The sequence below is a fragment of the Hylaeus volcanicus genome, chromosome 4, assembly GCF_026283585.1.
Source record: "Hylaeus volcanicus isolate JK05 chromosome 4, UHH_iyHylVolc1.0_haploid, whole genome shotgun sequence".
In the NCBI taxonomy this organism is placed as follows: domain Eukaryota; kingdom Metazoa; phylum Arthropoda; class Insecta; order Hymenoptera; family Colletidae; genus Hylaeus; species Hylaeus volcanicus.
Window position 1 is genome coordinate 17,536,150 of NC_071979.1, and position 14,361 is coordinate 17,550,510.

General features: G+C 38.8%; 1 protein-coding gene across 15 annotated transcripts in view; it reads right to left on the reverse strand.

Annotated features, from left to right (window-relative positions):
• The window catches only part of LOC128875095 (neurobeachin), a 242,142-nt gene that overhangs the window by 110,493 nt on the left and 117,288 nt on the right, over positions 1-14,361 (reverse strand). For 8 of the 15 annotated variants that reach the window (XM_054120430.1, XM_054120429.1, XM_054120428.1 and 5 more), the window contains exons 3-16: positions 7,816-7,942; positions 7,639-7,739; positions 7,382-7,477; positions 6,712-6,833; positions 5,430-5,556; positions 5,141-5,260; positions 4,717-4,863; positions 4,469-4,576; positions 3,536-3,676; positions 3,307-3,452; positions 3,022-3,235; positions 734-986; positions 514-656; positions 14-204 (exon numbers count right to left, since the gene is read on the reverse strand). In XM_054120430.1, coding sequence (XP_053976405.1) covers positions 14-204; positions 514-656; positions 734-986; positions 3,022-3,235; positions 3,307-3,452; positions 3,536-3,676; positions 4,469-4,576; positions 4,717-4,863; positions 5,141-5,260; positions 5,430-5,556; positions 6,712-6,833; positions 7,382-7,477; positions 7,639-7,739; positions 7,816-7,942 — 2,036 coding nt within the window. The remainder of the gene's footprint in view (positions 1-13; positions 205-513; positions 657-733; positions 987-3,021; positions 3,236-3,306; positions 3,453-3,535; positions 3,677-4,468; positions 4,577-4,716; positions 4,864-5,140; positions 5,261-5,429; positions 5,557-6,711; positions 6,834-7,381; positions 7,478-7,638; positions 7,740-7,815; positions 7,943-14,361) is intronic. The other 7 variants (XM_054120434.1, XM_054120435.1, XM_054120442.1 and 4 more) reach the window with 3 other exon arrangements.

Genomic DNA, 14,361 nt, shown 5'->3' on the forward strand with positions numbered 1-14,361 from the left:
TTTCTTGACATACTTATGTGTACTGCGACTGAGGAAGAATCCCAGCAACTTCAGGGCCTGCAGGCGTATCAGCTGGCTCTCCGCCGCTAGCAATTTGAAGATCGTCCTGACGCCCTGCTTGGCGTCGAAAGCGGGCACCATCGAAGATGGATGTTCGGACATCAACGATATCAGCATTTGCAGAACGTCGTGTAAGTTATCGTCCTGTGGACAGAGGTGAAACATTGAAATTAGTGGATGTAGCGATTGTATTGGGTTGTCTGGAAGGTTCATGTTGATTTTTGGTAGGTGCTACAGGTCTGAATATATCGGAATAGTTGAAAGCACATAATAAGTGTTCCCTTTAAAGATGGAAAGAAGGGTTTTGGGACTGACTGTATGTATCAAAATTCAAATATGCCTTTGAATTTTTCTTAAAAATTGGCACGAACTTTCTGGACAACCCAATAGTATCTTAGAGATAGAAAATATTCTAAACAAATCGAATTTAATTGGGCATATTGAAATTATTACCTCGTGTATTGTCGTCAGGTAATTCAGAATGCTCTGCAACTCGTCATCCTTCACTCCGTTCCCGATCATTATCAGTTGTTTCAGAAATAACAAAATATAAGAGCGTATTGTCAAAATATCCTTCTGCTGAGGTCGCGGTCCGTCTGTAATTAATCAGAAGCATAATAAGATCTCGATACAAAGACGAACAATGTCTTTTCGATGTTGTGAAATTGCTCACCAAGTCCTTTCGGAGTGATGCCACTTTTGGCTCGTGGATTGGTGACCCAATAATAATATTTAAGCGTGTGCACCGTTTGTAATACTGTGGAGACTCTTCTTACATTAGAATATATTTGCGTGTCACTGAGAAACTCTGTGGCCAAGTACGAATAAAGCCGCGTCTGTACCGGGGCCGGCGTATATATCCATAGAGCGGGATTAAAAAGGACGTGATCCAATAGCTGCCATGTTAGGAATGAAAAGTAAAACAACTACATCACCATAGATCTGCCTGTTCTTCGGACACACCAATCTAGCCGACTTTTATGGGTTCCTACACCTTTCTTACTGTATACCTGCTTAGTTCGTGGTATGTTCGTAGTCATTGGAGAACGTTCGACAGAAATTCTTGATTGCAAGGTATCGCACCAGTTACAATTTCGTGGTCGTAGATAAATTAAAACCTTGTTTGGGAACTTTTTCATAGTAGGAGTTAGACATTTACAGTTGTGCAAGGGTACCGCATGGAAAACACACGGGGAGGAACGAAAGAATCGACAGTGCCAGTAAATTTATTTTAACAATTTATGACAAGTACGAGAAGGAAAAGTATCGAGGACAATAAAGTGACACTTCATGCACTGAAATTAATACTGAGAATTTGTTAAATTTGAAGACAATATTGAGACAAATACTGAATCGAATAGAGGGATTGTAGAATCGATATTAGACATATTCAAACATTTTGTCGATATCTTTTTTTACTGTGTATCATTTGACATAAACACTGAAACGACGATCTTCCTTTCTTTCATGATTTAGCTGCTTGTCGCGAGTAAAGGATGTCCCAATATTTGTATCGTGTGCAGAGAAACAAAATAATTATAAATAGCTTCCTCGTAGGCAGTAGGCATCCTCGATAGAAAACGAAGCGAAATATTATAATAGAAATTTCAAAGTCCAAAACAAAAGACAGTACTCTCATGGTACACGTTTGCAGCAATCTCTTTTTTTTTAAGTAGAAAACTGAGAAAGATTCGATCACAGCAAAGAGAGTATTCGTCAGCCTTGCAAAATAATAGTCAGAAGTTTTCATGTGGAAGCAACGTAGTATTAACAAAAGAAAAATATTCTGCGTAGCCATATTATGAAATCAGGAAGCCTAAAAGTCGGTAGATTGCATGCGATCCAAAGATTCCATGAACATAACGTCGTTTTATCGGAAGGTGTAACCATGCTTAACATATTAAACGGTATAAACAAAAATACACATTCGTTCTACGTAGCATATGTACATTCAGAGCATCTACGGGCAGTTCGTCGCGCAAGCTACTGCAACGAATATTACACAGAATAGGTATAGAAAGACTATGCAATAATCTGCGCTTGATAGATCGCTCGCTCATGCTATTACACAACGTGATTCAAATGAAGACGTCGAAGCATTTACGAGGATACAGTACTTACAAAAGATAGAATAGCATCTAATTAATTAATTTTATTTTCTTAGTATTGTGTTCCTCTGATTACTTCGATTCTTATTTGAATCACTCAGTATACCGTTATCGTAAGTGAAACGAAAAAGGGGAAGTGGAAATGGGGGTACACCATGAATGCATCACGACATACGAAGGTACTGGTCTCATGGGGAAATTGGCTAGAAAATTTCAATTAATATCTTACTAGGGAGTCAATGTAAACTAATCGTCGGAGCTTCAAATCCTAATGACCTAATACAATTTTCTAGTTATACGATGACTCACTGTTTCTGGTTCAGGGTATTGGTATACTTATGTACTTCGATTAAATTAGTTTGGGACATACGAGTCAAGATAATTCATCAGGTAACGTGGAGTCCTCTTTCAGCTTTCGATTTACTTGATAAAATTTAATATTTCATTTTTAAATTAGCATGTAATTTCTACATTGAAATGACGTAATTATCTCAACTTGTTCTATAAGTTAGTTACGGGGTGATACACTTATCTATGCTGATAACTCTGTAAGTACTGATTTTAACATAAATTATGTTTTTCATTTCGAAAGTAGATCCTCAGATCTTAGAATGTTTATAGTAAATAATTTTTGTTAAAATCAGGTTAACGATACTTTTCTACTCTCGTGCAAACTATGGTTTTCGACTCAACTGATTTCTGCGAATCTAATTCTAATTAATCGAACTTGAAATCTAGATTCCTTTCTACTCTCGAGGATCTCTCATTCTGCTTCTTTTTCTGGTAATTTCCTTGACACTAATAATCTTAAATCTAATCCGTATTAAAAATGAACTAATGACTTAATCGATACCTGTTTTAATAACAAATCACTGTTCGCGCTGAGGCAGGTAACCAAGTGCTTTGTGAGCTCCAAGAATGACGTAAGAACTTCTGTGGTGAGATGGTCTCTGCTTGCTCTCTGTAGCATGTAGCTAATTACCAAAAATCCTCTGTTTTGTACCATATGTTGCTGCACGGTTTGCGAACTTTCCACCAAGTCGCAAATAAACCCCAACAGTTTCGAACTGAAATTGAAAATTGTGTTGTGTCATGTTTCGTTAATTTAGTAAAAATAATCAATTTAAAAATGACTTACCATAACGTGGGGTCCCTTTTAACATCGTTGGGTGCTATGCAATCGTAAGGCATATCTAGTTGCGAAAACAAAGGGAACAGCACTTGAATGCCACCAATCGAGTTCAACGTGCTATGAATGGAGTGCGTGATGACAGCTTTAACATCCTGCAAATAAGTAGAAGATTTAATTAGTGGTTTTCGAAATGTTCGTTCTACAACCTATTGTATCCATGCGTTTGAAGTCGCACCTGCAGCATAAGGGCGTGTGGTGTATGTACAAAATAGGAGACGTTGCCTTTCGGTGCACTTTGCAGGCAAAGTTGAGAATCCGTTGCAACCGGGTTGTACATGAAGACGATTGCATTTGACAGCTTACCATCGTAAAGCACCTACAAAATGAAATCGTTAGTATCGTCCTTTTGATACACTTGCTATCTCTTTGCAACTGAAAGTTGTGATTCATGTTTGAAAGTTTGCTTAAAACTGCTGAATTCAGAAATTGGCGGGTTCATTCTTTGTAAAGCTTCAAGAACACAGCAATGCAAACTTTCAAAGTTTATTCACAACTTCTCAAGACAATGACTACATGGTCAAACAAACGTGCCACACATCACAGAAAAGTTTAACGTGATTTTATATTAAATGTTACTTTTCTCATCGAAAGGAGAAATTCACACTTTTAAAAATCTTTCTCCAAATTCAGTTTACCCATTTGTCATGGTGTCCACTGCTATCAATATCAATTCTGTTCAAATTAATAGGCACAGTAGATAATATACGGCAACGAATATTAAGTATTATTAGAAAAGAATTTACTACAAAATAAAAATATAAACACAATTTAAAAAGGGATTAGCTAGACTAAACAAGCAGCTGAGAAATTCAAAGGCTGTTGTGTACATACGATAAGGAAGCATCAAGCGGACAAAACTTAATTCGTGGCTGAAAGAAACGTCGAGTGGGTGGAAAACAAAAATTCACAACAAGCAGTCACGCAATCGATAGATACAAACTTATGTGTCGCAGTCAACGTCCAAAGAAACTCATTGTTCTGGGAAAAGATATTCGTAGTGATGGTCGATAATCAGGTAATTACCTCTGACGAACTCGAACGCAGTAACAGAGTGATTAACAATGTGCAAATCAAATGTGAACGGGAAAAAGAAAATAAAAATGCTTACAGTTTGCATACTTTGGTCCACCATGCTCGTGAGCTCCGGCTCATCACTCACCCTTTTGTGATTGTCAGGCAGATTCAGGTAACACTCGTTGTCAAAACGAAACTGACTCTGTGAACAGAGTCAAAAGGATGTAATGAATATTTAACAAACATCGGGTCAAAGCTGGACTTGCGGGTACAGGAATTTTTTTCACCGAAAAAATGTCACAGAAATCAGAACTCTTCCATAATAAAAACAAAAAGATTTACCTTATATCCAGGCCCCAGTCTATGCATAGCACATATTTGATGTGTTGTCAGAGCTTCGCTGAACAGATATATTGCACTCATTTGTCCGCAAAACACACGCTCTTCGTCCAGTTCCGGAGTAGCTCCGATGTAACATTTGTCAAACGGCTGCAAAACATTTTGAGTCTATACGTGCGTGCATGTATTGCAATCCACTCAAAGAGAAAGCTCCATGAGAGGAAAACGAGTGCTTTGCGTAAACCTTAGTGTCTCGTCTTTGATAACTTCTAGGCCTTTTTTCTGAGTGGACAACAATACCTTCCTCCACGAACACGAATATTTTTAACAAACTCGCTCGGCCATTCCACGTTCTTCAACGATTTTAATAACGAATATCATACACGCAAATTGATAAGCAAAATATGGTAGGCATAAATTGACTTACGTCGTTTGTTGAAACGAACCACGCCATTTCTGTGCTCGATGCCAATTGACCGTTGACCAAACATTTAATTTCGCTCTTCGTCCACCTATTATATATGTACACTACGGCGATCATATACCACTGCGAAAATAAACGTTATTGATTCTGTTGAAATCGCTTCAAATAAATTTTCTGCTCACACGTGTATAATTATACTTGAAAACCATTCGCGGGTGAAATTAAGTTTCAGAAATAGAGGGATTTATCGTCGAATTGTTTACGAATGAGCTGTGCGGGCACCGGTACGTACCTTTCGTGGCTGAAATTCATATTTGACACAATGCTGGAAGCCCTTGCCCTTTACTTTCATAGAGGTGAGGACCAAGCAGTTCCCCACGAAATGCGCAGAGTATCCTACTCCCTTGCTAGTTTTAAAACTGGAAACAGAGAAAAGATGATCCATCAAAAACACGTTCTTTATTTTTCGAAATAGTTGAATGACGCTCTTGACGCGTTCAAGAGCAGTAAAGTAAAGCATTACCCAACATTTACACCCCCGTTCATAAGTATGTGGACACTTTCCTCGTTCATTGAATAGTTACACCGTGAATTATTGCTAGAAAATTGTTTACCATATTCTGTTTCGGATGTGTATTTGGTAATATTTGATAATATTAAAGTTTTTAGTGGGATGTTAAGTCTCGTAGAGGACCTATGGGATCATTTAGAAACAACATTTTGAAAACATTTGTGATGAGACATTAAAAAGTAGAGGGAGTAATATTACTTCGGGATACAATGATGAAATTACAATTTAGCTAGATTAATAACTTATCTATCAAGATTGCTAACAGAAATGTTAAGAGTTCGCAGTAGATACATTAATGAAAAGAAAATTGAATTGCGTTTTTATTATTACTGATGAGACATTAAGTAAAATATATTCTCTAATGCAACACAAACTAAATATAGAAACATAAGTGATCTTCGTTAATAGATTCGTAACTTTATTTAGATACTAATTTCAATTGAGGAAGTGTTCACATACTTTCGAGCGGCAGTGTATATCCAGTGCTAATCTATTCTCGCAGCAACAAGTTACTAAAATATTCAGAGTTTCAAGTTGGAAGCATCGTTGAAAGACATTATCTCCCAGAAACAATAATGGATAACATCGGTTGTGATTGGCCAATAATCTGTCATCGTTGTACGTATTTATTTTCCGTTTCTCCTCTCTTCCATTATACCCGTCGATTTTAGTTCTCCTATTTTTTTTTTTTTTTTAAATCGTGGAAACGCCAATGTATTTCGCAAAGGAAAACAATGGTTGTCGACTGTATGGAAATCGAATTGTTTCCGCGTGAAAGAATGTGATTAAATTGGTGTGCGATGCGACTGCTTCGACAAGAGCTTTTTCGCGTGAACGCGAACGAAGCTGTGTTTAATCAAACTGGATCGTGTCGATTGAAAGGATTTGGCAGAACGTGTTTTTACTTCGAAGGTCAGTAACATAAACGATTCTTTCGGGTAACCAACCCACTTGGATTCAAGTGAGTGTTCACGTAAGGGTGCTCGATGTAAAGAGCACTTACCAGTAGAGGTACGGCTTTTCTCGTTCGATATTAACAGAGTTGATGGGGTCCAAACGGAACCACGTGGTAAACGTGAATCCATTCTCGTGCGGCCACCTTGCAAGTGGCGGCAGGACGATTGCCTGAAATGTCACGATAGAAACAATTACATACGGCACACAAAATAAATATTTGAACCTCGAGTGCTCTTACAAAAATAAACATCACGATTCAGGGTTTTCATTATCGAGTATTAATTCACTACTGAAACGTTATCGATCCTTCGTGGGGCCTCTTCAAAGGCTTTAGTTTGTAACGATAACACACAGTTACATTCAAGAAATTTGTAATTTCACTTGGCAGGCATTATCATCGACTCTTAACACCTTGACCTACACCCTATCTCCCGATTGCTTGTGCCATAGTAAACAGGAAGGTAGGAAGTCCGAACGAAGTACTACAAGTCAGACTCGTGCTTATTGTTTATGAGCCAAAATGTGTAACTACGTGCCTCATTCGTGGGTGTAGGCCAAAGGGTTAAATCGTCTGGATCAAGTACGAGTTTAGAGCTCCGCGAAACAAGGGGAATTCTCTTACTGAAAGTTTGATAGAGTTTAAAAACGAGCAGCGAGATCGTAAGAAGGATTCCGTTGTTCGTAAAGAAATGTGTGGGAAGAAGGAATTGACTTACCGATCCTTTCCTACCGGGAAAACTGAAAAACACGTCAGGTCCGTTTCGTTGCGGCATTTGACGGAGAACATTTAACAGCTTTGCCGAATGCCTTGGCTGCAGTGTGAACAGAAAGAAAAAGATCGTAGAGCATATACGTAGTGGCGCAAAAACTGGCCAGAATAAAAGGAAAGTTAGCCATATTAAAAGTTTTTCGTATCCAGCCCAAAGCGGTTGGAACTCGATCGGAACGTAAAGTTTTCTTTTCGGCTCCTTACCCATTTTCCTTTCACAGCTTTCATAGCGCCGAATAAAAGTTTTAATTCCTTCACCGTTATACTGTAGCTGGCTAACACTCCGAGCATGTCGATCAGCAAGTCTGTCGAACAGGGAAATTACTTTCGCCGTTAACTCCTGCGTCGAAACTGGATTAGAACTACAAGATAAGGATTTACCTGCGACAACAGTTTCCGCGCGAGACAACCGATGCAACACGTGTTCTATGAGGCTTACGTCTGTACATGCTTGTAAATTCCTCACGCTTTTCCTCAGGATAGCGATAAAGACGCTCCATATTTCGGCCTGAAACAGACAAGAATAAAAGGTTGACGTACAATACGTGAAAAATGTAGATATTAAAGGTTGCAGTTGCGGGGACACGGGTGAAATCGTTTAATTCTTGGCGCCTATGAGGATTTTAGTCGTACTGGTTACAAGATTATGAAGTATAAACAAGATTACTTAATTCTTTACAGTCATTCTTTACAGTTTACATTGATTCGTACAGAAAGTGATTCAAGTAGAACGCATAACACCTGAATTACAATTTTGGTTGGTTCCACGCTAAACGTTCGACAAGAAAGTAATCGAGTTCCCTCCTTAGATGGGAACCAGTAGATTATAACTACTCGTCTAATTAGTCGATTCATTAGTGACAGCATCAGCGAGGGGCGACCTTAAGGCCGACTTCCAGGCCTCCGCATAGTTGATACCGAAACTATTACACCGGCGGCGATAGTTGAAGTTATTCAAGCTCCGTCAGAGAGATCGGAGATCAAAAGTGAGCTAACCGACGAACTCGTGTAATCCGTTACTAATATGCGGCTGAAGCCAGGAACGGAGATAACCGCGAAGAGAGCCGAGGGAGGTGGAATTCTCCGAACGAGTATCGTTGAAATCCCGAAAATGCCGCTGAAATATTCGCTCGGCTTGGAATTTAAGCTGCGTGGACCGAAGTTTTAGCGAAGGAGAGTTAGGGGTATTCGGATAATGTAATATAGCGGTTTTTCCTACATTCGCGGGCGTTCCACGACTCATGCGAAAGGGATGTCGCGATTAAACTTAATCCTCCGAGAGAAATATTCCCTCGGGTATTTGGCTCTTGGGCTTCCTGCGACGAGATTGATTGAAACAGGCGGAGGCCCAAAATTTGGAACCGAGGTTCTTGCGCGGATAATTACATCGGACGAAATCTGGATTACGTTCTTTACTGTCGACAGAGGACGAGTTTCTCGTCTGATCTTCATGACGCATTTCTCATTAACCGCAGACTTGACTCAGCTTCATTTTCTAGGTCGTTAATTTGGTTTCTCTCTAATCTAGTCCGAAACTAAAATTTACCGTGACTGTACTTTAGTCTGCGGCAATTATTATTTCACTAAAATGGAACACTCTGTAGTCCATATAACGATTCCTTTAACAAACCCCTGAGGAAATGAACTCTCTCCTACTTTTCTCAACTTCCAGCAAACTAAAGAGATAACGATTCCTCGGAATCGATTCCGATCATCTGATCATCTTCGGTTCCTTTAATTCTTTGACAATCGTGGAAAGCATCAATTTCGATGAATCGTTGCAGGTTGTGTATAGGAATCTGGACTCCAAATTGCTTCCAATAGTTTGCGGCGATCAGACACCTTCGCCTAATACGAAATGCTGGAAATGCATTATGCACTACGCTCTCGAACAGCAATGAATGAAATCTTTACAGAAAGCTGATATTTTGTAAGGGGCGTAGAGGTGTGAATTTAAAAAAAATATATTGTATTATTAATATCATAAGAGACCTTTATCCTTAGATCTCGTAGTGGCCTGATTTCGTTGCTGCTGCTTACAGTAAATATTACCGTATAGAGAATTATAAAACGAAACTTTTTTATATTCACAGTTTATTCATACGATGTTTAGTTTCACAGATAAAAATTGAAAACACAGTAGACCATTTTCCTGAAAGTCAATATTTGCCACGAACTTCTAACTTTAGAATTTTTATTTTCGAAACTAGGTGTTCTATGAATAAACCGTAAATATAAAAAAGTTGCGTCTCATCCCTTATAAGCTGGTATTTTTTAAAAATTGATTTAACGAACATCAACATTTTTCTGAGCCCATTTTTCGAGGACGTATACAGGGTAGAAATTATTAAGCGTTACAGTCGAATATTTCCTAAAATATTGATTATACGCAAAAATGTTTGAAATGAAAGTTGTTCAATACCGAGGAGGCATCATGTGCTGGAACTTTTACTGGACCTTTTCCAGCACATGATGCCTCTTCGATATTGAACAACTTTCATCTCAAACATTTTTGCGTATAATCAATATTTTAGGAGATATTCGACTGTAACGCTTTATAATTTCCACCCTGTATATACGCCCTTCGCAGTTAAAGGGTTAATCGAGGGATTAAACTCGAATTTTAATATCCCTTTTTAATTTATGGGGTATTACGTTAAATATTTCTACGTTGTCCATCACGATTTTCTTATTCTGTAATTTTAAAGTAGGGATGACACCTCATGCTCTCAGCGGATTTGAAAAGAAAAGGAGAGAAATGTTGCAGCATTATAGGACGCTAGCAGAATCCGAAGCAAGCACATGTTATTACATTCGATATCGATTCATTCGATGGATACCTCCCGGCAATAATAGAGAAGCATTATTTCCCTCGATATCGTTATTGTAGCCAGCGCATCCCGTAGACAGTTGCGTCGCCACGTTATGTATATTTGGGACACGTAGACAATAAAACGTAATCGAAACGAGATCTCGTTTCGCATAACACCAAATCCAGCGGGGGAGTTACGTGGTTTTAGGTGATTAAACGTAAACGCTACTGGAATTTAATCATTTTAACCAGACCTAACCTTCGAAAATTTGTCAAAAAGTATTTTACCTTTGAAAGAGCTTATAATAAAAGGTAATTGGATAGCCACAGAAAATTCCATCTGTGTTTTAATTTCCGTTTCAATACCTATATTCAAAGTAATATTAATACATAAATGTTTATTTTACATTACTGCGTATGCTACGAAGAAATTCAATTAAAAACGAATGAATCCTGCAATTGTAGCGTTATTTGCACAGAGAAACGACTGCTTCGTATTTTGAAATATTCACTTCAATATTACACGTAATATCCTCGAATATTGTATGTATTTCGGTCATATTAAATTCGTCCGTTTTCCTGAAACTTCAAATATTTGATTTCAACTGTGTACTTTATATACGATTCATTTGCTTAATTGCAACAACAGTCAGTTTCCAATAGAGGAGCAGATATTCAGAAATGAAATTGTTTTTACGGTTGGATCTATTATTTAGCGTATTGAAGAAAAATAATGGAATTTGTTATCACTATTTCTAGCAATATATATTCTATACATACACATACATAAAAATAAAAGCTTTGACTCACTGACTTATCAACGTCCAGGCTAAACCCTTGAATCTAGAAAGCTGAGATTTTGCACAGATGTTTGCTTTATGATGTATACAAGGACTAAGAAGGGATATTTTGAAATTCAACCCCTAAGGGGCTAAAAAGGGATTGCAATATTTGTACGAGGAATATTTTATTTGTGGTTGGATTTGCTAAAAACTTAATCAATCAAGACCTATTTCGGTATTTTTAAAAATTCAACCCCTGAAAGGGGGACAAATTGAAGTGTCTGTTTGTCTGTCTGTTTAAACGGGTTAATCTCCGGAACTACTGAACCGATTTTTAAAATTTTGTCAGTAATAGAAAGCTATACCATCCCTGAGTAACACAGGCTATGTTCTATTTTGATAAAAATACGTTTTCAATTTGAAATCTTAAAATTTGTAAATAAAGTTGTAGCATCGTTATACTCACAATGAGAAATATCGATTGAAACATCTGAGTTACGGAAAACAAAAGACAGTCAGCTACTGATTCACGAAGGAACACGCTGTTGAACAATCAGTCGAACGCGAACGACATAAAATACATATGTAGTATTCCACGCGGGTGAAACCGTGGGGCAGAGCTAAGTAGTATCTTATATGTATAATATGGTGTTTATATCTAAAATTCGCATTTTAATAAATCAAATTTTAATGGAACTTGAGGTATTATCAAGTAAAATTATGTTCTTCATTGGAATTTCATCTCCGCGAGTTCGCCCCTTTCGCTTGGTGCATTAAAACGTACTTGTGGGGCTGACACCTACTTTTCAACAACCGTGTCACGCTAAAAGCCACCGTCGGTGTACGGCTTTTAAAGCTGATTGCGACACCAAAGAGTACTATTCTTCCGATAACTCTGCTACGTTTGACGGGCGTCATGCCGCGCGTTTTTGCATTTAGGATATTATTACTCGAGAAATTCCGTTTACCCAGCAACAGATTTATTCGTCACATTTACATAATAAATTAGACTACCAGTTGCAGTATCAACGACTAACCATTGCCATCGTTTTCAAAGTATTCTCCAATATCTTCAATTTCATCGTCGAATGCGAAATCAGCAGCGATATTCTTTCTCGAAGTTAGTACCATTCAAACTCAACGGTCTCGTAAAAAGCGAGCACGTAAACTCAACGCATTTCGAAACGAATTACGACAGCGAAAATATTGTTGTAGGCGTATCGCAAGATACACCTGCATCGACGTCACGGAACGATGTAAAAGGATAATTCTATTTACGATGGGCCCGTTCGCGGAATGAAAAATACGACTCTCCATGAAACGCAGAAGTTAAAGAAGATGGGTCTCTTCGTTAAAGCGATTTAAAGTCCGTTGGCAATTGAATCGTCGAAAACAGCCCCTGCGAACGCTCGCAGTCCCGCAAATGGATTCCCTTCGAAAGTGCCTCGTGGTCGTGGTATACGTAACGACGAATAGAATTTCACCGGTTCTTCCAAAGCCGATGCATTTTAGGTTTTAAAATCTCGTCGACTCGGATCCGCATTGGCAGGTCCGTCGTTGGATGTTATCAATTATTCCTGACCAGCTCGCTCTTCCGGCTCCTGCATATTTAAACGCGAAGCTCCGAGGGGCTCTTGATTAACTATCTCGACTCGAGCTGATAACTCCCGACTCGTCGTTACGTCGGATAATGAAGACCGCGGAAGTATCGGCTGCAAAAAGGAGGAGGAACAGAACTGAAGCATCTCTCCGCTTCGACGTGATTACAGAATGGGATCGGAGCCTCTCATTTTCCCCGTTTCGTTTCTGTTAATTATATCGTTATGAAATCACCGACCTCCGTCCCGCCGCCATCGACCGCGAGCTTTCTTGTCCGTAATCAGATTTCCCTTTTTATCTCAGCGTTTCGTTCGCGATTCTTTCGCCGATACTGTCCCCGATAAATTGAATCGGCGACGGCGTCGTTGACATCTTATTTAAATCTCGTTTCAAATCCCGTTCCCCCGCGATTCCGTTTCCATCGCTTATCATTTTAAGCTCCAATATTTCGTCTGCTTCTATCGCCGACGGAAACGCATATTTCTCTCGAGGAAATGCCTCGAATCGTGATTGTTACGGAGTTCGATTGTATTCAAATAAAACGCGAGATAGTGACTCGTACATTGTTGCTTGTAGATGTTTCTAAAAATTAAACCCTAGAGTATACTGTATTGGTATACATATATGGGAAGCTGGGATGATAGAAAAAAGACACGAATACTTTTGGTGTTCTCCCTTTTACTTCTTAACTCGGACTAAACCAAACTGGCCTATCGATTGCACGCTTCACATTCGATAGTGTTTTCTTTTAGACACATTGTTGTACATATGTATGGATTTGACCCTGTGATTGATTGATTTTTGCATATACATATAATTTATGTTCATTTCTATATATAGGCGGCTGTCGTTATGAAGAAAAGAAGAAAAGGGTGGTATTCAACTAACTCTTGACAAGTTTACACAGAAAAAACTCGAAAGCATTTAAACACGCCTCTTTAACTTCATTATGTATATATTGATAAATAAATACTTTAAAACACATGCATATTCATGCATATTTTTTTACATCCCTCTACTTTCGAACATTCAACCTTCGCACACAGTTTCAGGTAATAATTATGTGCGAAAGTCGAGGGCCCACTGTACTGTATTGTGTATTGTTTCAAGCCCGCAAGATGGAAGTCGGTGAGTATTCCAATCACGATAGTCAAAGGGTTGTATGCTGGTACAAGCATAAAGCCTGGATCTATCAAAGCCATTGTGGGGCTCAATCGCGTTCAATTGATATTCTAAGTATCCTAATCGATGCTTGCTGGGAGGTTACTCCCAGCCGAAACAGTTGATCAGTAGTAAAAACTGGTACATCAACTAGGAGTGGTGATGATCCCACCGGAAGTTTTATCGCGGTTTAAATGGTGTCACAGCGGTTGGCAGAAGAGGTTACAGAGTTCAGTATTCCTCAGTGCTTTCCAAGCCACGGAGTGACAGGGTGCTTAATCTCTAGCAACCTGCATATGAAATTGGATCATCGCGATGACCGTGGTAATATTGTAGCTTCCCGAGTGAGTTGCAGTTAATCAAGTCGGGCACGGTCCATGCAGAGGCAGCAGAGCTATGGAAAGCTTTCGCACGCACCAATGGGCGTAACCCGTACTGAAAATTCATACTACAATTGCGGATGCTGTGATTAGGTGGATTCTGATCCTGATATCCAAAGGCTGTACGCTATAATAGACACAAACCCTAAATACATTACAGTTTGATAACAATTTATACTCGAAGCGCAACTGT